Source organism: Heteronotia binoei, chromosome 9 (genome assembly GCF_032191835.1).
Source record: "Heteronotia binoei isolate CCM8104 ecotype False Entrance Well chromosome 9, APGP_CSIRO_Hbin_v1, whole genome shotgun sequence".
In the NCBI taxonomy this organism is placed as follows: Eukaryota; Metazoa; Chordata; class Lepidosauria; order Squamata; family Gekkonidae; genus Heteronotia; species Heteronotia binoei.
The window spans coordinates 28,269,673-28,293,325 of record NC_083231.1 but is presented as its reverse complement, the minus strand read 5'-3'; the positions used below and the strand labels follow the sequence as shown (position 1 = coordinate 28,293,325).

The 23,653-nt window shown below is 41.9% G+C and overlaps 1 protein-coding gene across 1 annotated transcript in view; it reads left to right on the top strand.

Annotated features, from left to right (window-relative positions):
* The first annotated feature begins 17,848 nt into the window (after window positions 1-17,848).
* Window positions 17,849-23,653, top strand: part of CHIC2 (cysteine rich hydrophobic domain 2) — a 44,352-nt gene continuing 38,547 nt past the window's right edge. Inside the window, exon 1 of the mRNA XM_060246352.1 lies at window positions 17,849-18,119. Coding sequence (XP_060102335.1) covers window positions 18,001-18,119 — 119 coding nt within the window. The 5' untranslated portion in view covers window positions 17,849-18,000. The remainder of the gene's footprint in view (window positions 18,120-23,653) is intronic.

Below are 23,653 nucleotides of genomic sequence, written 5' to 3'. Positions count from 1 at the left end.
TGAAAGAGCAAAAAAGTACTGGCAGATGATTCAACAAGAAATTTCTAAGATCTTGGGATATGAATTTAAGAAAGTTGCAGAGACTTTTCTGTTGGGATTACAAATGGAAACATTTCCAAAAGAAGATAGAACTGTAATTTGGTATTTGCTTTCAGCTGCTAGGACATTATATGCGCAGTTGTGGAAGCAAGAAAAAATACCAGAGAAATGGGACTGGATTGTAAAAGTTATGATGTGGAGTGAAATGGATAAATTAACAAGAATTTTAAGAGACTATGATGTAGAAGTTTTTAAGATGGACTTCAGAAGATATGTAGAAAAAGAGTGGAAAATAAAAGGACATTGACAATTTTTGATAATGATTAAGTTTTTGAAAAAAAGGAGAATATTAATTTTTATTAGTTAAGGGTACCTTTAAATATTAGTATTTTAAGTAAATAACACCGGCAAGGGTCAAGTAACGGGGGGAGTGGTGGGTAGAAAGTAATATATGGGATAGATAAAAGAAGTTATTAATGATGCAAGAAATATAATTTAATCTGTTACCATATGTTACCAAATAACATTGTTTTAAAACAAAAAGACAGTGTAACTGGGGGCCCTTTCCCACTTTGGACCCTGTTGGGAAGAAAGACAGGGCACAAATGAAGTAAATAAACATCTGAAAATAACCATTATAAAAAAAAGATATGGTGACTTGGTCAAGATTGTACAGTGAGCCTAGATTAAGACGACGCTCACCAGCAGCTCTCATTGGTGCTCATCTAAGCAGGGCTAGCCCAGCCACTAGGCAAAATAGGCACTTACCTAGGGTGCCCCCCATGTGACTCGGTGATGTTATCAATGTGGGAGGGGGGGCAGAAGTTAGCTTTGCCTAGGGTGTCAGACAGTCTAGGGCCAGCCTTGCATCTAAGACCACCTAGGATGAGGGCCCTGACACACACACACACACACACACACACATTCCTTTTAAAGCAGACACATGAAAATGGAGGGGCTTTTTGTCTGTTTCAAAGCAACACATTAAGCACTAAATCACAGGGCTATATTGGGATGGCTATTGGTATCCACTGGTTTTAGCCCACTGGCTGAAAAAGAGTCAGAAGTTTATTTACTCCAGGTGTCAAGTGAAAACCTCATATCTCAGCCAAAGATCACTTGTGTTTATCTTTTAAGATGTTTATCTAATCATTCTAGCAATAAGAAAATATGAAAGAATCGTGATGATACAAAATATACTTGTATATGTAAATGAAACCAGAAGCAGTACATTCCTTATCCCTTCTACAGATTAAAAGATAAAATACAATTTCTGAGATTCATACCCAAGTGCTTTCCAAAATATTAGACAGTCTCACCTAGTGTATTTTGGGATATGGCTATCTTACACAAGGTATTTTGAGTGTGGCTATCTTATATAGGACCAATCAGTGTTCCCTCTAAACTGAGTTGGTGTGAGCTAGCTCAGTTTTTTAACCTCTAGCTCACACATTTTTGCCTTAGCTCAGGGAAAAATGGCCCCAGAGCAAACTCATTTACACAGTAGTTCACAACTTTAATGCCAGTAGCTCATGAAGAAGAATTTTTATCCACAAGACTCCACTGCTTAGAGGGAGTATTGGGATCAATTACACAAAACCCACATGACCAAATTGGTCACTTCTGGTACTATTAGGTGAGTACTTCCCAGAGCTTAGAGGAAGTTTCTCATAGAAATATATGTATCAAAACTGAACTGTTAGATTGACTTATACAGATATTTTTCTGGGCATCTGTCCATCAATTCAAAGTTCTTTCTTCCCCATGGATGGGACACTGCGTATACTATCAAGAAAGTAAAACTTGTACATGTTCTGCAAATCTGAAAACTAAAGCAAATTGTCAGACCAACTGTTTGTTCAGCAAATACCTCTAACAACAGCCTCATCATCCCACACTTGGGGAGGGATTGTGGCTCAGTAGTAGAACCAGGTCATAGGTTCAATCCTCAGCACAGCCAGTTAAAAAAGGACCAGACAGAAGGGGATGTGAAAGACCTCTGTTTAAGACTATGGAGAACCACTGCCAATCTGAGTAGTCAATACTGACCTTGATAGAACATGAAATCCTAAGAACACTTTCTTAGAAGTAAGTCCAATTAAATAAACCTAAGTACGATTTTGAGTAGACCTGCTTAGGATAGCTCTCTGAGTCAGCACAGGACAGTTTTATATGCTAATGTGTAAGAAAAATCCATGTATTGGCCCCATTCAAAGCTTAACATATAGCAGACATCTTGGTTCTTCAAACCATGACAGACTAAAAGTTTAGATACATTAGATGAAGTTCCAGAGCAATATAAACGACAGTTTCCCCACCTGTGCCAAACAGACAACCTCAATAAAATAATACATTGATTCCATTACAGTAACACAGTAAGGCAAGGCATTATCTTCATTGTTATAGATGGACAGGTTAAGGATTAGCATTTTAAGATGAAGTCTGCATGGTCATTTTTCATTAATTCATGTTGTAAGACAACTTCTGGCTGTCCAGTTTCCCAGCACTTTTCCAGCAGAGAAATCAATCAATACAATATATAATCAGATTTTCACAGCCATTCAAATGGGGTCTAGTTTTTTTCTATATTTTAGTAATCTGCTTAGATCTAGTAAATTAAGAAACAGTATGAGGTAGATAGAACGTGATATATAAGCTAGTTGGTGATGCTTCAACATTATGCAACTAATGACATTGCTCCAACTTTTATTAAAATGATTAAAAACATGCATAGTAATGGAAGTCAAATGATAGCAATTTTTTTTAAAAAAAAATCCAGGCAATTGGCTTGCACTGAGGGAGAAAGCATGATTTTAACAGGCAAAAATGAAGGGAGCCGTTGTCCACAGAAAAGAAAATGGCTGAAAGTGAGCCAATGACATCCCTATCTACAATTGGCACCAAGAATACTAAATTGGCTTTAAACGCAAATTCTATAGTTCAACTGAACTCATGGGAGAGTTAACAAAGCCCTGTATCCTGGCCAATTTAATCAGGATGTTTCTTCCAAGACATTTGCTGTTTTCCCTGTTGTAATGTCTACAACTTAGCTGTGCGTAAAATAGCACTTTTAAATTATATCTGCAATCAGATAAGAGGAAGAGCTTGCCAGATAGGCCAAGTTATTTACCCTTCCCATTATTATTCATTGGGTTTTGTTTGGGTAGGAATAACGATGCTGCATTTTAGCATGTATTCGAAGAGAGTTTTATGGATGCCATGGAACATCAAAAAGATAAATGAGCAGATTCTAGATCAGGGGTGTCAAACTCATTTGTTATGAGGGCCAGATCTGACATAAATGAGACCTTGTCAGGCCAGGCCATGTGCATCATAAAATGTGTAATGCCAGGTAGCAGACATATAAACTTTATAAAGGGCACAGACACACAATTAAAGGGTTTTTTTTACTTAAAATAAAACATACTTAAAATATTAGTATGCTTGCAACATTTCGTTTTACAGTCTCTAATAAATGTCACTTCTTGCTATGAATTATTGTATCAAAAACTGCAGACAAAGTCTGTGCTGTACCAGCCTTGAATATGTGCTGTTCAGGTGTGCACATCTGCAAGTTGCAAACCTACTTTTGATTCATTGCCATTCATTACAGACATCTCATGGTCAATGCTTTGATCCTAAGACCCGGAGGAACACGAAGCAGTTGGGCACTGTGAGCTTTTGTGCAGAAGTTGCTTCATGTACTAGTCAAGAACATGTGAAGGCACCATGGCACAGACTGAGGGCTATGTGCTTGTCTACAAAACTATCACTTTCCCAAGAAAAAAAATACAACTTCCCCCCAAAAAACAATTACAAGAACAGAGAGACAGTCATATACAGTAGTCAGTGTCAGGCTACTATCTGGGAAGTCTAAATTCAAGACCCACAATCAAAGGAAAATGTGAAAGGAAAATCTGCTGGATAAACCTGGGGTGGAACACACTCTCAGCCTAATGCTGATATTTCTCTTCTAAATAGTTCACATGCTTTCCTATGGAGAAAGACTGGAGGGCATGAGTACAGTGAAAAAGAGGAGGGGAACCCAGTTATAACCATAACAAGCCCAACAAAACTCTCTCTCTCTCTCTCTCTCTCTGTAGCAAAGCAAAATGTTCATACCGCCACTAAAACGTTGCTAGTCTTAAAAGTACTCTTTGTAGCTCTCCTGATGGTGGGGACAGGCAAAGGAAGCTCTGGCTCTTTCTTTCCTTTCCTGGGGCAGAAGGAGGGGGAGGAGCCACAGCCATTTATTAGAAGGAAGAGAGGCTTGTCTCAGTAGCTCTGCAGAGTGATTAATTGAGCCTGGCAAACTTAATCACCAAGCAGAGCTATAGAGCCAAGTTCCCTCATTGGCTGAGGCTGCTCCTCCCTCCTCCTCCCTTTGGGAAAAGGGAGGGGGGAGAGGGAAAGGGTGCTTTGCTGCTCTGGACGACCAAAAAAAGCAGGCAAGGGAAAATGAAGCAGACGACAGCCAGTTGTTGGAGGGCCTGATTGGAGCCTTCCGTGGGCCTGATCCAGCCTGCGGGCCGCATGTTTGACACCCCTGTTCTAGATCAATTGGAGTCTGTACTCTCCCTAGAAACTAAAATGACTAAACTGAAGCTATTGTACCTCAGTTGCACCATGAGAAGACAAGACTCACTGGAGAAGACAATAACATTAGGGAAGCTGAAGGCAGTAAGAAAAAGAAGACCCAACATGAGATAGATGGAAGTCACAGACTTTGGTTTGGAAGACCTGAGAATGGATACTGATGATAGGTCATTCGGAACTGCCTCTCCCTGTATGAGCCCTGTAAATCTTTACAATCAGTGCTCCAACACCTTATAGTGATACCCAGTCTTAGAGACATCTGACAGGCCTTGACAAGGGCCAGGGCATTCTACCTGGTGGAATGCACTCCCCCTGGAGATCCAGGCCCTGTGGGATCTACTTCTATTCCACAGGGCCTGTAAAACAGAGCTCTTTTGCCAGGCTTTCAGCTGAGGCAGAGGATGTCACTTGTTATTGGCCTCCCCCCACCTTTCATTCCATTCCAGTGCTGTAGGACCTGCTGGACCTGGACAATTGGCCATGTTTGTGAGGCAGAATTTGTCATTTTAGTCTCTACTGTTACTCTGTAATTTTAGATCTTATGTATTTTAATTGGTTTTTAAGTGTTGATTGTCTTTTTATGATGTAACTCGCCCTGAGCTGTTCTACTGGAAGGGTGGGCTAAAAAAAAAATAAAAATTCATAGGGACGCCATAAGACTGAATTTACTTGACAGTGCTCAACACGCACATGTGTGGATTTTGTGAATTCTTCACCAAGCAATGCAGGTTCTGTGTTCAGGAAACCAGAAGCCTGTCCTGAAACATCTTGATCCAGTAGCTCCAATTTGAATGTGTGCAATCTTTCTCTCACACACGGAGCTCTGTTTAAGCTGCCCTATGCAGCTCTGCACTAGGAAACGTTCAATACAGCCTTGAACAGACTCTGAAATCCTGTCAATGGTAGTGTCAATGGTAGTGACTGGTGTCACATTGGGGAACCCTGCTGTAGAATGAAATGGTACAGTTCCAAAGTTGTAGAATGAGCTGTACCACTTTAGACTTGAGGCACAGAAGCACTTCTTACGGAAAAAATTTCCCTGTGTAAGACTCCCGATTATGTATGTGGCAAACTAGCCTATTACAAAGGGAAAAAAAATAGAACGTTTTTTCAGTTGAAGTGCTAATGGTTTACTTTCAAAACAGACCAGTATTCTCCCACTGGGGAACATTATAAAATGGCATGTTGATCTGTAGTTCTATATGGTGCTGTCCAGAAGTATTATCTCTGGTGTTCTGTTTGTAGGTTAGGCAGTAGTGACATGTATAGCTCCAACCAACATGTATAGCTCCAACCAACGTTATGTACAATAACATGGTAGATGGATTTCTAGCCTTTAATGCTTCTAGGAGAAACCAGAGTACGCAAGTTGAGGAGGGCATATTTAAAAATGCTATTTTCATTAAAAAACCAAAAACCACATTGCGTATAGTAAAGTAGGACATCAGGGGCAAAGCTTTTCTAAGCTCTTCTGCTCAATGTGCTAGTTTACTTATTTTACTTTAGATAATGATACCCCACTTTTCTCTCTGATGGGGACACAAAGTTGCTTACTGCAGTGTTCTTTTCTTGTTCATCCTCACAACAATAACCCCGTGAAGCAGCATAGACTGAGAAAGAGTGATGAGCCAAGATCACCCAGGGAGCTTCCATGGCAAAGTGTTCATTTGAATCTGGATCTTCTAGGTCTTAGCCCAGCACTTTAAGCACACCATGCTGACCTCTGCCACCCATTGGCAGAGTAATTAACACAGTGCACAGTGCAAAGATGTACAAACTGACTGAAGTGCAGATAAAGGTTAACTGAGGAACTAACATACTTGATAGTAAAGAGGAGAAACAGAGACAGAGTCTTAACTATATCTTTAGCTGAGAAAGAGGGCAAGACTAAGTGTGGAACTTCTGAGAAGAAACAGGATATTGCCCTAAGAGTAGCAATTTGGAGGAAAAGAATGACACTTGAAAGGAGAGAAGGTGCTGTCCTCGCTATCATATGAACATATGAAGCTGCCTTATACTGAATCAGACCCTCAGTCCATCAAAGTCAGTATTGTCTACTCAGACTGGCAGCGGCTCTCCAGAGTCTCAAGCTGAGGTTTTTCACGCCTATTTGCCTGGACTTTTTAGCTGGAGATGCCGGGGATTGAACCTGGGACCTTTTGCTTACCAAACAGATGCTCTACCACTGAGCCACCATCCCTCCTCTATCTATCCTATCTAATTGACCTCTTGCTGCCCCCTTCAGGGTCTCCTCCTCCTCTTCTTTGTACACAACACATTGCCTATTTGAATACCACCATCTTTTAGAAATTAAGCATTCAGGGAGCAAGCTCTAACATGTTTGCTCTGAAGTAAGTTCCATGCTAATAAATTGATTATTCCCAGGACAGTATCGTTAGGGTTCCTGCTTACGTCCTACAGAATAACAACTTATTCAGTCCAAGAGAAAATTACTTTTCCTTAATGTAATTGGGGAGTCAATTTGCATATGCCTGGAAGAATTTTGTCTGTTGCCTCTAAAATATCTTAATTAAAGGACAAGAATATCTTAGACTTGAAGGGGAGGGGCGGTACAGAGACACTTGTATTCCCCAATGTTGACGGACAATGAAGATTCCTCTGACAAGTAATAGATGGGAGTGCTTTGACAGTTTTGAAAGTAGTTGTCTTTTGTCATTATATTCTAGATTGAATTTTGTGTGGTTAATGAGAAAGATATTATGATGTAATTTATCATATTGAGTTGACAGCTAATGAATTGCGTTCATAGTCATGGAAGAATGAGTAGAAGAGGCAACCGAGTACTACAAGACAGTATTTTAACAAGGTTAAGTACAATAGGCCAATAATAATATTTAAGCTGCGGTTCGGGGAATCCCATGACATCCATTATATGAACATATGAAGCTGCCTTAAGACAATTCACTTGTCCTTTTATTGTTGCCTACTTTGATTGGCTCTCCTCAGTGGTAAAAAATTTTTTTTTATCCAACATTTTCACTGGACATGCCAAAGATTGATCCTGAGCCCTTTTGCACACAGATGTTCTGCCACTGAGCCAGAGGCCTTCTCCATTTTCAGAAGATTACAACAAAAATAATAGACGAAGACACTGAAGGTCTTGTCATTTGCTTTGGTGGTTGTTCCTTTAACACTTAGTTCCTTCTGTACTTCAATGCAGGTATACTAAGCATAGAAAGTGAAAAGGAAGTGGGACTCTTGCTAGGTAATTGCTCCTGTTTTCTCATGTCATTTCAATGTTCATTCATCAATTGAATTAGCTGTGAATGCCAATGATGCAACATCGGTGTGTTTGTCTTGTGACGCTCTAGAGTTCAGAACAGCTGCACTGGGGAACAGAATAAACCAATGTCGGTTAAGTAGCAGGAAGAAATATAGAAGTAATTTGAAAGTTCTAAAACAGATATCTAGGGGAAGACTGTAATGATTAATGTTTCAGAACTCCCGTACTACATTAATAATAAAAAGCAACGTGTTGAATTAAGAGAAAAATCAGCTCCACACAGGTTTCTTTTGCAGAGCTACTTTACCTGTGTCCAGCAGTTTATGTTTTCCTAAACACTTTCCTAAAAGCTCAGTTGTCAACCCACATGCCTCTGCAGTGTTGGAAAGCAACATGAAGAATCCCTAGCAGGTTGAAGTTGTGTATTTTGTAGAAGAGGTCAGTTCCTGAACAAACAGAAGATCTAGGCCAAGATCTAATCTTCCCGGCCACACTCCCCAGAATTTCTCAGTCAGTGTGGAATGTTATGCCAGGCTAATGAAAGCACAATGAAGTGCTGACATAAAAGTCACCACACAAGCTGTGACAGCATGAAGCCACACCAGCCCAAGAAGTTACTTCACAGGACTCACCGAGAGGCTTGTGTAGTCTCTTCGGCTCTATATAGGGCAAACATCACTCAGTCTTGCTGGTCCAAATAATAATTAGCCCCTAGTTGATGCAATCCACCTTTTCCCCACCAGCAAAGTTTCTAATAAAAACAGAATTAGTTGAGCCCTTCTGAATGCAGCTTCTTTTCAACAATGCCTTTTGAGTTATAAAAGCTTTATTAAGCCAAAGGCTTCTTAAACTTTTTATTAAACATAATATAAGGTATAGAGAACTATAATAAAAAAAGAACATAAGCGATATGTTAAAAAGATAACCTAACATTCAAACATTTTCAGCTAAATTCTAGGGATGAGCACAGACTGAGAGAGCCTGGTTAGGGTCGGCGTTTGCAAACCAGGCAGACCCAAACTGAACCCCCGAGCCAAAAACTCTGCCCAAACTGAACTGGTTCAGGTCCCTTGCCAATGTGCTTGTGTCACTTCTGGGTAGTGCCCACATCATCCAGAAGTGATGCAAGTGTGTCGCTTTTGTCACATCCAAGTAGCATCAGGCACCACCCCCAATGTGCCCATGTCATTTGGAAATGATGTGAGCATGTTGAGGAAACACACTTGTGTCACTCCAGAATTATACAGATGTGCCAGGGACAGCACCTGACACCACCCAGAAGTGGCGTGAGCACATTGTGGGGGGGGGGAGGGAACCTCCAAATTGAGAAGCTCAGTGAGTGTTCGGGGGAAGGCAATTTTTCGAACCTTGGTTCAGGGTTCGCAAACTGGGCAAAATCTGACCTGAATTTTTGGCTTGGGTCTGGATTTGTGCCCATCCCTACTAAATTCCTAGTATACACACATGCAAACACACCCAAAATGTTGAAATCTCAAAATCTCTTATTCATCTATTAGTTATCCAAGAGGAACTCTATGAGATGCATCTCAACAGACCTCCAAATAAAATCCACAAATTTACAGTATTTTCTCAAAGCACAGGAAGAGGAATTTTGCTCAAAACCAGACCTGCCTTATTACTTTTCCTCTGTCAACTCCGTCTGACCCAAGGAGTATATTTCAAGTTTCCTGAATTGACAAAAGGCTTGAGGTACGTAAAGTTAGTAAAGTGGTTTATTTCACTTCTAAGTAGTTTAATTGAAGAAGTGACCAGTGACTCACAAAAGCTCATACCCTGCCATCAGGGCTTTTTTTGTAGCAGGAACTCCTTTGCATATTAGGCCACAAGGAGTTCCTGCTGCAAAAAAAGCCCTGCCTTCCACATATTTTGTTAGTCTTTAAGGTGTTACTGGACCTTTGCTCTTTTCTACTGCTACAGACAAACACGGCTACCCATCTTGATCTGCTTCCTTTTGTTAGTGTCTCAGGACAAGTTACCCCTTTGGAGAAAAACAATTCCTTTTGCAAACTGTAAAGGCTACAACCTGGTATGAAACTCCCCAATCAAGTAAACAGACATCAAGTTATTGAGTTTCATTCAAAAAAAATTTTTTTTAGCTTAAAGTCAGTATGATTTGGGCACTCTATGGCCAACTGGGGACTGGAACTCTAAACTCTCAAATCCGAATCCAACATTCTGACAATGATAGTATACTGGTTCTGAACTTTGAGAGAAGGAAGACAGAATCATGGACACATGGAGCTACTGTCTTCAGAAATTGTTAAGATTGGCCATTCTATTTGCCAGGACTTTTAATAGTGTATAGAATGGGGATGCCAAAAAAGGACAAAGAAACCTGCATTCTTCCTAGAAGCTGCAATTACTAAAGTGAGGGCATTGTACTTTAGTTACATTATGTGAAGACAACACTCACTGGAAAAGACAATAATTCTAGGAAAAACTGGGCAGCAGGAAAACAGGAAGATCCAACATGAGATGGACTGACACAATAAATTGGGTTGGCAGGTGGTGGCTGGTGATCTCCTGGGCAAGAAAGATCAGTTCACCTGGAAAAAAATGGCTGCTTTGGAAAGTGCCCCGTTGAAGTCTCTCATCTCGCCAAGCCCCACCCTACTCAGGCTCCACCCCCAAAATCTTTTTTGTTGTGGGCAGGGGCAGAGAGGGAGAAGGACCAATCACCTGTGGCTCTACAGGTTCCAATGGAATGGCTTTCAGCTAAGACACCTTTTTTACAGGTGTGAGTGACTCCTATCTGGCCACTACAAGGGCATAGCTACACTGTCAAATATTGTTTCCATCAGAGTATCTTTATGCTTTGCCAGTACAAGAGTATTTAGTAATAGTGATCCTGGCTTACCCAGCAAATGTAAATCACGGATATGGTATGTTTGTTAAAAGGAAATAAGGATACAATCCTGAGTATACTTGATTCAGCAAAAAATTATTTGTTTATTTTAGCATAGCCTGGATTTTATGCCCAGTCTCTCTTTAATGATTTCATCTGAAAGCATTCCATGATTAACTTCACTGGGAAATACATCATTTACAAGGGGGGGGGGGATTGCAAGAAGCCCTTTTTCTCTAACGTAATTATGAAAGCATTAGGAATAATCAGGCCTTGTAGCTTAATGACTGCTAAAACCGTGGATGGATGCGGCTGGATGCCGTTCTGAAGGACCACATGATACAACTCATTACTGAGGACAGGATCCTTTAATCCAGAAAGAATTTGTAACATGCCGGACTTAAAGAACTACTTGTGTTCCGCATTAATACTTTGCCAAGAAAAATTAGTGAATTTTGGGAAGGAGTTTTCCTCCCAGTCCTTACTATGACTCATTAAAATAAGGAACACATCATTTTTTAAATTAACTGTACATAGTGAATTTTTAAAAACAATATTAATTAGTTAATTAAAACATTTATATCCTGCCTTTTCTTGTGACTAAAAGTAGCTTACAAATGAAAAAAATATATCCAGAATAAAATAAAGTTCCAAATAATCCTCTTCTCCCCCAACTTCCCAGTCCATGTAAGTGTTTCATGTACTGTTAAGTCACTTCAGAGTTACAGTGACCCTATGAATTAATGATCTCCAAAATGTCCTATCATTGACAACCTTGTTCAGATCTTGCAAACTGAAGGGCCATGGCTTCCTTCAGGGCTTTTTTTTGTAGCAGGAACTCCTTTGCATATTAGGCCACACATGGTGTGACACACCCCTGATGTAGCCAATCCTCCAATAGTTTACAGGGCTCTTAATACAGGGCCTACTGTAAGCTCTAGGAGGATTGGCTACTTTTCATTGTACATCTCATGTTATTTAGGAGGATTGTGCCTAAGTTCACAGAATCAGCACTGCTGTCAGATGGCCATCCAGCCTCTGTTTAAAAACCTCTAAAGAAGGAGAGCCCTCCACCTCCCGAGGAAGCCTGTTCCTTTAAACCAGGGGTCCCCAAACCCCAGGCCACGGACCAGTACCAGTCCGTGGCCTGTTAGCAACTGGGCTGTGGATGAGGTGGAGACCTTTGCCTACTCCTTATTTAAAGACCCCCATAGGGGGAGCAGGGATGGGGTGTGGGATTGAGGGCTGCCTGGGGCAGCAAAAACCCCAGCACCCCCACTCCCACTGGCCTGTGGAAAAATGGTCTTCCACAAAACTGGTCTCTGGTACCAAAAAGGTTGGGGGCCACTGCTCTAAACAAATGTATTTTTTGTGCAGAGCATTCAAAAACGAGATGGAGGAACAGAGAGATACAGTATCTTTAAAAAAACCATTCCCCTGATCAACACAGAACAGCATGGTAAAAATCCACATCTTCACACTGCCCCCCAAATAAATGCACCTTCCTTTGCCCAGAAGATGCAGCTGATACTATTCAACTCTCATATAGACACCAATAGGAACATGTTGTGTGCTGGGTCATTATCAATGTCTGTCGCTTGACCCAGCGGGACCTTCTTGGTAGGTCTTTACAGAAGACAACTGCAGCTGGTAAGTGTTAATAGGTTTTATCCTATGCATATTTCTCCAAAAATAAGGACTACTGAATTCACTTACGATCAAGCAAGCATGTCTGGTTGTATTGGTTGGAACACTGGACTGGGTCTGGGACACCCAGGTCTAAATCCCCATTCTGCCATGGAAAATCACTGGTGATTCGGTTGCCAGCTCTGGGTTGGGAAATACCCGGAAATTTGAAGGGGAGGGTCATCAAGCTTGGAGAGGGTGGGGTTTGGGGAGGGGAGGGACCTCAGCAAGCTATTATCCCCCTAAAAGCAACCTTTTGGGGGGGAGGGACGGTGCCTCAGTGGTAGAGCATTTGCTTGGGAAGCAGAAGGTCCCAGGTTCAATCCCTGGCATCTCCAACTAAAAAGGGTCCAGGCAAGTAGGCGTGGAAAACCTCAGCTTGAGACCCTGGAGAGCCGCTGCCAGTCTGAGAAGACAATACTGACATTGATGGACCAAGGGTCTGATTCAGTATAAGGCAGCTTCATATGTTCATATGTTTTTTCAAGTGAATTGATTTTGGTTGTCTGGAGATTAATTGTAATAGCAAGAGGTCTACATAAGAACATAAGAGAAGCCATGTTGGATCAGGCCAACGGCCCATCCAGTCCAACACTCTGTATTACACAGTGGCCAATAATTTATATATATATATATATATATATATATATATACACACACACACATATATACACACACTGTGGCCACTGATGGACCTCTGCTCCATATTTTTATCTAACCCCCTCTTAAAGCTGGCTATGCCTGTAGCCACCACCACCTCCACCTCCTGTGGCAGTGAATTCCACATGTTAATCACCCTTTAGGTGAAGAAGTACCTCCTTTTATCCATTCTAAACTGCCTGCTCAGCAATTTCATTGAATGCCCACGAGTTTTTGTATTGTGAGAAAGGGAGAAAAGTACTTCTTTCTCTACCTTCTCCATCCCATGCATAATCTTGTAAACCTCTATCATGTCACCCCGCAGTCAACGTTTCTCCAAGCTAAAGAGGCCCAAGCGTTTTAACCTTTCTTCATAGGGAAAGTGTTCCAAACCTGTAATCATTCTAGTTGCCCTTTTCTGCACTTTTTCCATTGCTATAATATCCTTTTTGAGGTGCGGTGACCAGAACTGCACACAGTATTCCAAATGAGACCGCACCATCGATTTATACAGGGGCATTATGATACTGGCTGATTTGTTTTCAATTCCCTTCCTAGTAATACCCAGCATGGCGTTGGCCTTTTTTATTGCAATCGCACACTGTCTTGACATTTTCAGTGAATTATCTACCACGACCCCAAGATCTCTCTCTTGGACAGTCTCTGCCAGTTCACACCCCATCAACTTGTATTTGCAGCTGGGATTCTTGGCCCCAATGTGCATTACTTTGCACTTGGCCACATTGAACCTCATCTGCCACGTTGACGCCCACTCACCCAGCCTCAACAGATACCTTTGGAGTTCCTCACAATCCTCTCTGGTTCTTACCACCCTGAACAATTTAGTGTCATCTGCAAACTTGGCCACTTCACTGCTTACTCTCAACTCCAAATCATTTATGAACAAGTTAAAGAGCATGGGACCCAGTACCGAGCCCTGCGGCACTCCACTGCTTACCGTCCACCACTGCGAAGACTGCCCATTTATACTCACTCTCTGCTTCCTATTCATCAGCCAGTTTTTGATCCACAAGAGGACCTGTCCTTTTACTCCATGACTCTCGAGTTACTAAGGAGCCTTTGATGAGGAACTTTATCAAAAGCTTTCTGGAAGTCAAGGTAAACAATATCTATCGGGTCTCCTTTGTCCACATTTGTTCACCCCCTAAAAAAACTGTAACAGGTTAGTGAGGCAAGATCTTCCCTTACAGAAACCATGCTGAGTCTTCCTCAATAACTCGTGTTCATCAATGTGCCTACTCATTCTGTCCTTGATAATAGTTTATACCAACTTTCCCGGTATTGAAGTCAGACTGACTGGCCTGTAGTTACCCGGATCTCCTCTGGAACCCTTTTTAAAGATGGGGGTGACATTTGCTACCTTCCAGTCCTCAGGAACGGAGGCAGATGTCAATGAAAGATTACATATTTTTGTCAGAAGATCCACAAGTTCAACTTGGAGTTTGCCATCCGGACCTGGTGACTTATTAGTTTTTAATTCGTCCATCAGTTGTAGAACCTCCTCTCTTGTCACCTCAATCTGGCTCAGGTCTTTCAACACCCCTTCCAATAGAAGTGGTTCCAGAGCAGGCAAACGCTTCTCATCTTCCACAGTGAAGACGGAGGCAAAAAATTCATTCAGCTTCTCAGCCATTTCCCTATCCTCCCTCAGTAATCCTTTGACCCCTTGGTCATCCAAGGGCCCCACTGCCTCCCTGGCTGGCTTCCTGCTTCTAATATATTTGAAGAAATTTTTATTGTTGGTCTTTATGTTTTTTGCAATATGCTCCTCATAGTCCCTTTTTGCCTGCCTGATCACAGTCTTACATTTGATTTGCCATTGGCTGTGTTCCCTTTTATTAACCTCACTTGGACTAGCTTTCCACCGCTTAAAGGAGTCCTTCTTACCTTTTACAGCTTCCATAACTTTGTTTGTTAACCATGCAGGCCTTTTCTTATACCTGTTTGTTCCTTTCCTAACTTGTGGTATATATTTTATCTGTGCTTCTAGGATTGTAGTTTTAAATAGCCTCTAAGCTTCCCCAAGGGTTTTGACCGTATTTACCTTTCCTTTCAGTTTCCTACAGGTGCTACCTGGAGATTCTATAGAAAAAAGGGGGCTCCCTGAGTTTAAGCAAAGGTATAATAGAAGAAACGTCAGGGCGAAACTATAAACAGTATTCCATCAAAACATTTATTATCTTGTTTTTATTGTTATAACATGGTCTATAACATGTCTTGTAAGCCGCCCTGAGCCTGCCTCGGTGGGGAGGGTGGGGTATAAATAAAAAATTTATTATTATTGTTACAAGAAAATAATGGGGTGATGAGAAAAATTCTGTGGCCTCTACTTCTAAGTAGCTTCTACTTCTAAACAGTCTATAATGAGAAATATGTGTGCACACAGGTACTTTTTAATGGGTTCCACATGAAATCCTCACATCAAACAAATTATTCCACTTCACAGTCATGCGGGGTATAAAACTGCAGTCCTTCTTCTTTCCTGGGAAGAAGCCCCTTTAAATAACATGAGATGTACTTTTGAGTAGACCTGCTTTGGATATTTTTATTCAAGGTGTAAGTTTTCATGTGCAGGCATCTGAAGAAGTGTGCATGCACACAAAAGCTCACACCTTGAATAAAACTTTGTTGGTCTTAAAGGTGCCACTGGACTCAAACTTTGTTCTGCTGCTTCAGACCAACACGTCTACCTAGCTGAATCTATGCAAAACTGAATTGTTCAGGTGGGCTTTTAAACACAGATAATAGGCCAATACTGTAATTACATATTTCAGCAAGATGCTTTGGATGGGGACTGTGAACTTTACTTCTGCATTCTACTATGTATGACACTACTGCGTTAGCTTCTTCACCTTTTCACATGCCAGTTAATGATTGTGTTTTGTTTCAGATTGGTTTCAAGCCATTTTCAAGCCATTGGTTTCAAGCCATTTTCAGATTTCCTGCTTGTTTTCAAGATTTTTGCAATCCAAAACTCTTATTGTATTATTTATTAGATATCCCACTTCATGTTGTTTAGTTTTGTACTTTGAAATCCATCATGACTCTTTGTAAGAAAGGTGGGCCATAAATTACATAGGTAAATAATCAGCAAACAGATGTTTGTTATGTCTGTTTAGAATTGCACTGTAAGAAGTTCTATCAAACTAGTTTGGACTTACTGTGCAGAAAACGTGGTTATAATTAGGCTGTGAAAGGCTTCAATCCTACGCAGTTACTTCAGTCGCTTAAGAATTGTGTGTAGGTCTGCATCATAAATGCATCATTGTTTATTTAGCAATTAGGAAGTGAATCCTATTCATTTGTTTAAAACACACATATGCCTCCTCTCGTTACTACAAACTACAACGGACTTCCCAGTTGATATTCAGGAGGGCAGCCATGTAGGTCTAAAGCTGCAGAACAAAGTCTGAGTCCAGTGGCATCATTACGACCAGCAACGTAGGTAGATCCAGATGGGCAGCCATGTTGGTCTGAAGCAATTGAACAAAGCTGAAGTCCAGTAGCAAATTTAAGACAAAGTGTTATTCAGATCCAAGTAGTCAGCCATGTTGGTCTGAAGTAGCAGAACAAAATAGGAGTCAAGTTGCACCTTTCAGACCAACTTAGTTTTATTTAGAATGTAAGCTTTTGTGTGCTCTCTAAGCACACTTCATCAGATGAGGAACCCAGTACAGTGAGCAAAGCCGCACATAGCTGGTATTGGTGGCTTTGCTCACACATTCTGAGCCACTGACTATCAGCGATTTGTGGCTTTGCCATACCGGGTTCCTCGTCTGATGAAGTGTGCTTAGAAAGCACACAAAAGCTTACATTCTAAATAAAACTAAGTTGGTCTTAAAGGTGCCACTTGACTCCTATTTTGTTCTAAAGTTTTATTCAGAATGTAAGTTTACATTCTGAATAAAACTTTGTGGGTCTTAAAGGTGCTACTGGACTCGGACCCGCAACGTGTTATTCAAGGTATAAGCTCGTGTGCACAAATCTGTTTAACAGATTCAATGATTAAACATTATCGTTATGCTGTATGCTAATTTACTGCTCCACCCCTCTACCTATACTGTATGGACTGGTCACTTCCATTTAAATGTATCTGAAGATGTGTGCATGCACATGAAAGCTCATACCTTAAACGAAACCTTGCAGGTCTTAAAGGTGCCACTGGACTCTAACTTTCTTTGACTTTCCAGGTGTAGCTGAAAAGGTGTGGAATAAAGTAGGAGTCAAGTATCACCTTTAAGATCAAGAAAGCTTTATTCAGAATGCACACTTCTTCACACGAAAGTTTACATTCTGAATAAAATTTTGTTGGTCTTAAAGGTGTTACTTGACTCCTACTTTGTTCTACTGCTTCAGACCAACACGGTTGCCTACCTGGATCTGAAAATGTGAAGAAGTGAGCTCTAACTCATTGTTGTGAATCTGTAAGTTGCTAATGGACTTGTTTCGAAAATAAGAGCCATAAAAGTACAGGGGGGAGGAGTAATGAGTCTCCAAAACACCTCCAAACCAAAATCACAACCTGAATAGGACCACCGCCGCCTTAAGAATCGCAGATGCACCACTTCGACACCCTCGAGATAGCTGCGCATGCGCCCTGCAGAAGCCAGCTCTCGCGCTGTCTTTCTCAACCTTCCCAGCGGATAGATCCAGCAGAGGAGAAGCGCCGCGCATGCGCCAGTGGCGGGCGAAGGGGGCGGGGTGTTCCGCCTTGCGGCTCCTCAGCCAGTGGCTGCGGCGGCGCCGGGGAACGGATGTTGTGATTGTGGCTGTTCCTGTCCGTCCCCCTTCCCCGGGATTATGACGGCTGCTTCCTGCCGGCGGCTCTGAGAGGCGGCTTCGGTCGTGGTGGAGCCGAGGAAGTAGCCCTCGTCCTTCCTCGCGGCTCTCGGGCAGAGTCGGCCCGGCCATGGCGGACTTCGATGAGATCTACGAAGAAGAAGAGGACGAGGAGCGGGCCTTGGAGGAGCAGCTGCTGAAGCACTCGCCGGACCCGGTGGTGGTGCGCGGCTCGGGCCATGTCACCGTGTAAGGACCCGAGGGAGGGAGGAGCGCGGCGGCCCTGACAGGCCCCGTTCCAAGCTGGAGCCAACCGGCCGCCTTCCGTGGCCTCTTTTCACGTTCAGGTCGCCAGTGCGGAGAGCCAGTTTGGTGTAGTGGTTAAGTGTGCGGACTCTTATTTGGGAGAACCGGATTTGTTCCCCATTCCTCCACTTGCACCTGCTGGAATGGCTTTGGGTCAGCCCTAGCTCTCACAGGAGTTGTCCTTGAAAGGCCTGCTTCTGTCAGAGCTCTCTCAGCCCCACCTACCTCACAGGGTGTCTGTTGTGGGGGAGGGGGGTAAGAGGATGTTGTGACCGCTCTGAGACTCTGAGGCTGTGATCACACACTCTAAATAATGCACTTTCAATCCACTACCAATGCACTTTCCAACAGGATTTTGCCAGTTCACACAGTAAAATCCAGTTTGAAAGTGCATCAAAAGTGGATTGAAAGTGCATTATTTTGTGTGTGTGATCACAGCCTGAGATTCAGAGTATAGGGCGAGATATAAGTCCAATGTCATCTTTTGTAGCCCAGCTTTGTAATGAAAGCAGAAAATGAGACTCTTACAGAGCAAGGAGCAGACATAACTGCTGAGTGTGGTGTATAGTGATAGCCTCATGTTGTGTCCCCCTTTGCACTTCTGAGTTTCTCAAACGAAATCAGTGGTATAAGTCCCACTGCTCTTGCAGTACTTCTGTTAGAGAGCTTGGGATCATGGTCGTGCTGATGAGGGAGTGTGGGTGGGTGGTGGTTATGGTCTTTTAAGCAGCCAGCCTGTGCTCTTGAAGTAGGGTCATTTGAAGCAAGCGGGATTTATTTTCTTCTATGTAAAAATGTATAAGGTTGTTGGTAGTTGATGCAAGGTGTATGCAAAGACTGTCGGGTTTGCATTCCAGGCTCTACATCAGAATGCTTACGTCCAGTGTTTTGCACTACCGCTCCTGGAGTAGCTGCTTTTGGAAACTAATGCATTAATTGATGGGTTTTGTATCTTGTCCTTCTTTCAAGGAGCTCAGAGCAGTGTGCATGGTTCTCCTTTCCTCCATTTTATTCTCACAACATCCCTGTTCCAAAGTCACCCAGTAGGTTTCATGACAAGTAGGGTTCTCGCTTGTTTTAGTTCACATATGGCAGCAGCAGTAGCATAATTCTCATGCCAAACCTCATAGTGACTGTATGGCTCACCTGAATTTACAAGTCAGAGGAGGATGTTGTTTCAGCCCCATCTGAAACCTATTATTCTGTGTTTTCTAGATATTCTTCTAAAGTTTTGTCAGTTGTGTTTTCTTTTTTTGACACAGGGGTTGCCGAACTGTGGCTCTTCCATACATATTGTGTAGCTCTCGAAGCCCTCACTTCCTCATTAACTGGCTTGGAGAAGGCATTTTCCTCTTTAAATCACTTCTACATTCTCACAAGCCGGTGGCTTGGAGAACGTATTTAATGTAGTTAACGTTGCTTTCTTTCCACCTCTCTCTCCCCCTCCCCTCCATCTATTTTCCTCCCTTGCAGCTCTCAAACATCTGATGTTTATTCTATGTGGCTCTTATGTTAAGCAAGTTTGCCCTCCCCTGTTCTGTACAAATTTGATCTCTGGTTGGACCAGCATAGAAACTGAATTGATGAGGGCCATAGTGACTAATATTAAATTGTGAAGTATTAAACCAAGCAATGACTTGACAGGAAGTAGAGTACTTGGGTTTTTTAAGTGAGTGTTTTTACACATGACTAGTAGCAGTTCTGTAGTGGAGTGCGATTTATGCTTCTATTAGTCATCATCTCAGCCTACTCATGTAATAACGAGTTTCAGCTTTCTGTTGTCTACTTGTGGTATGAAGACTTCCCCTAAAGATACAGTAGTCAGCAAATACGAAAAGCATGCCTGGAGTGGCTCGATTAACTTTATAATAGGGTGTGTCTGATATGCACAGCTTGGTTGCTGTTTTTCTAACTGGAGCTCATAAAAGCCTTCTGGATCAGACCAGCATCCTGTCTCTCACACTGACCAACCAGTTCCTCTGGAGGACAAACAGGGCATAGAGACTGAGGCCTTTCCATGATGTTTCCTCCTGGTACTCCTTCCTGCTTCCAAATATGGACATTCCCAGATGGAGTTTATATCACTGTTTCAGTATAATTTTCACTTTGATTCTGAGTTGGAGCATTTCCAGCATTGTTGAGGGACATAGTAAGTAATGCAAAAAAGTGTCACGTTCCCTTGCATCTCCCTGTAGATTAATTTACATTGTTGTGTAAATCGTTCATTAAATTACCATGGAAAATGCTATTTTAAATCACTCACTTTAAATCATATTTCCTGTATTTTAGGTCATTAACAACAGTACATACTAATGAGTGCAATAACACTTTAAATATACTGTTTTGCAGCTAAATACAGTCTCTGTAGCTAAGAATTGAGTTCAGAACCTTTGATTCTTTAACCCACTTGTCTTTTGCACTACATAATTATCTCCTTAGAGATGGGGTGGCAAAGTAAGAATTGTAAAAATTAATTTAGTTCTCTTTGGTTGTCTTTGAACACATAAAGGGACAGTAAGAAAGATCCCTTACTTGAAGAACTAAGTGGCTAGAATTTTCCAGAGAGCTCATAGGTAGCTGTATTTGTCTGTCAAAGCATAATAACCCAGAAGCCAGTGGCACTTTAGAGCAGGGGTGGGGAACCTTTTTTCTGCCAAGGACCATATGGATATTTATAACATCATTTGCGGGCCCTAAAAAATTATCAACTTTAAAAACAGTGCTCCACTGAGGGAGAATGATTCAGGCCAGCAAAATTAATGCAAATAATTGTTTTTCTATTTGAAGTCATGTGGAGAGAGCCTAATCTCTCACACGCACACATACGGCCCACCACCCTAGGCAAATGTATAGGTCCAGGGCTTTTTTGTAGAAAAAGCCCAGCAGGAACTCGGTAGCATATTAGACCACATCCCCTAATATTAGGATATTAGCTTACACACTCACACACTCATTAGCATATTAGACCACACCATCTGGGATAATCAAGTGCAAACTGAATAGTGACAATAACTTTTCCAGGCCCTTCAGCAGTTCTAGCCGGCCAGCCAGGCCCCAAGGAGGCTGCCGCACGGTACATCTGGGCCCTGTGATCCCTGCCTGGCCCTGGGGAGGCTGCTGCACAGCACAGCTGGACCCCACGATCCTCGCTGGCCATCCAGGCCCCAGGAAGGCTGACACATGGCTCAGTTCAGTCCTGCAATCCCTGAGAGCCACACCAAGTGACCTCGAGGGCCGTATATGACCCTTGGGACGGAGGTTCCCCACCCCTGCTTTAGAGACTAGCAACATTTATTTCAATATGAGCTTTTGTGGTAGTAACCTTTAAAGTACCACTGGATTTTTGTTCTATTGATTTGTTTGGTAGAGTAGCATTTTTTTCTTGACATCCAAAGTAAATGTCATTCTACTATGTTAAGTAGAGTTAGAAATATTTAGGAACAGGATATTTTAACACTCTGTGGAACTCAAGAAGAAGATGAAGAAGATATTAGATTTATATTCCGCCCTCCACTCCAAAGAGTCTCAGAGCAGCTCACAATCTCCTTTACCTTCCTCCCCCACAACCCTGTGACATGGGTGGGGCTGGAGAGGGCTCTCACAGCAGCTGCCCTTTCAAGGACAACCTTTGCCAGAGCAATGGCAGACCCAAGGCCATGCTACCAGGTGCAAGTGGAGGAGTGGGGAATCAAACCTGGTTCTCCCAGATAAGAGTTCTCACACTTAACCGCTACACCAAACTGGCTCTCACACCAAACTGGCTCTTCAGTTGTACTTCAGGTGAAAAAAGTACAAAATCAGAATGACCCTTACTGAATTACAGAATGGCTAATTCTGGATAATGCTTTTGATCTTGCCAATTACTGGATCCAATGGAAAACCTGTAGTAATATATACTGTGTGATCTACTGGCTGGTTCCAGATCACTGGCTCAGGATGGCAGCGTGCCAATCTGGAAGTGAGCTGGTGGAAACAGGAGCACCCTGGAGCATCCAGATGTCTCATGGCCTGCCACTGGAACAGGGACAGAGGCGCTTCCAGAGTGCTCATGTGTCCATCCACCGCTCCCTGGATGCTTCTCGGCTGTTCAGATGTCCGGGGAGGCACCTCAGGGGTGCCTCAGCTTTTTGGTACCACTTCTGAAGTCGTACCTTTTTGAGCCAGCTGGACTGTAGGTAGGGACAGGGTGAGAATGAGGGTGGGACGGGAACCATATGTCCCTGGGGTGGCTTTTACAGAGGTGCTCAGTTTGAGACAGTATGGATATTCACATGTTTGTGTTTCATTTAGGCTTCATTGTAAATCTTCTTGTTTTTCTTTTAAAGTAGTATTAACATGTAAACAGAATTCAGTCCTCTGAAAAATCAGTTTTTATCTACCCAGTAGTTGTTTTTGCGGCTATCACTTTTACATCATTTTAAATTTGATCTCATATTGTGGCTGCCCTCAGAATAATATGACATGTTGCTGCTGTTCAGTTTTACAGATGAGAGAATGAGGCTCCTAGAAAATGTTTTTCACCAAAACCATACAACAGGGGTGACCAATGGTAGCTCTCCAGATGTTTTTTGCCTACAACTTCCATCAGCCCCAGCCAGCATGGCCAATGGCTGGGGCTGATGGGAGCTGTAGGCAAAAACATCTGGAGAGCTACTGTTGGCCACCCCTGCCATACAAGAATTCAAAGCAGAGATTGAACTTCAAGCTAGGTCTCCTTGAAGAAAATCCATGGAACTATTTTGCTTTTACTAAAGTGCAGGGTATTAGGAGATGTTTCTTAATAAAACATTTGCCTACATGACTAAAGTCTACAAAGATCAGGCACCTGGTTAAAGGTCTGGATATCATCTTATAATGCTTGTTTATAGTTTGCATTCACAGTCATGGCTTGCTTTGGAGAAGCCCCAAAATAAAATGGAAGGGTAGGGGTGTGTGTGGATGTGTGGGAAGACACTGAACTATAATTTCTGAACTAAATAGTTAAATGTTCTTTAATAAAGTACAGCAAAATAATCATTATATAGAAAACTCTCATACTATCAGAAGATAAAAGACAAAACTCATCCAACATATTCTAGCTTGAGAAATACATACTTTTCTTCAGTTATCTTTCCATGCATAAAGAGCAGTTAAGATTAGGTGGGTTATTTTTAGGTTACTGAAAATCACCTTTTAAAGATACACTCTTTGAGCGTGATTGAACAAGAGATACACAATTTGTAACACTTTAGTTTTATTTTGGTATATTATCTGCAATAACTTGTCTGTTATACTTATTTCTGAAATAGGATTCAGCTGTATTTTTTCAAAATTTGTTTTTTATGGTTGATCACCGATGAAGAAATTGTTGTCAAAATGTGTTTTGTTTTTTGATTGATAGTATGAGAGTTTTACATGTTGTGATTATTTTGCTGTACTTATCAAATTTCACTGATGTATATAGTTTATAATTTATTGTGTGTATATATGTGTACAAT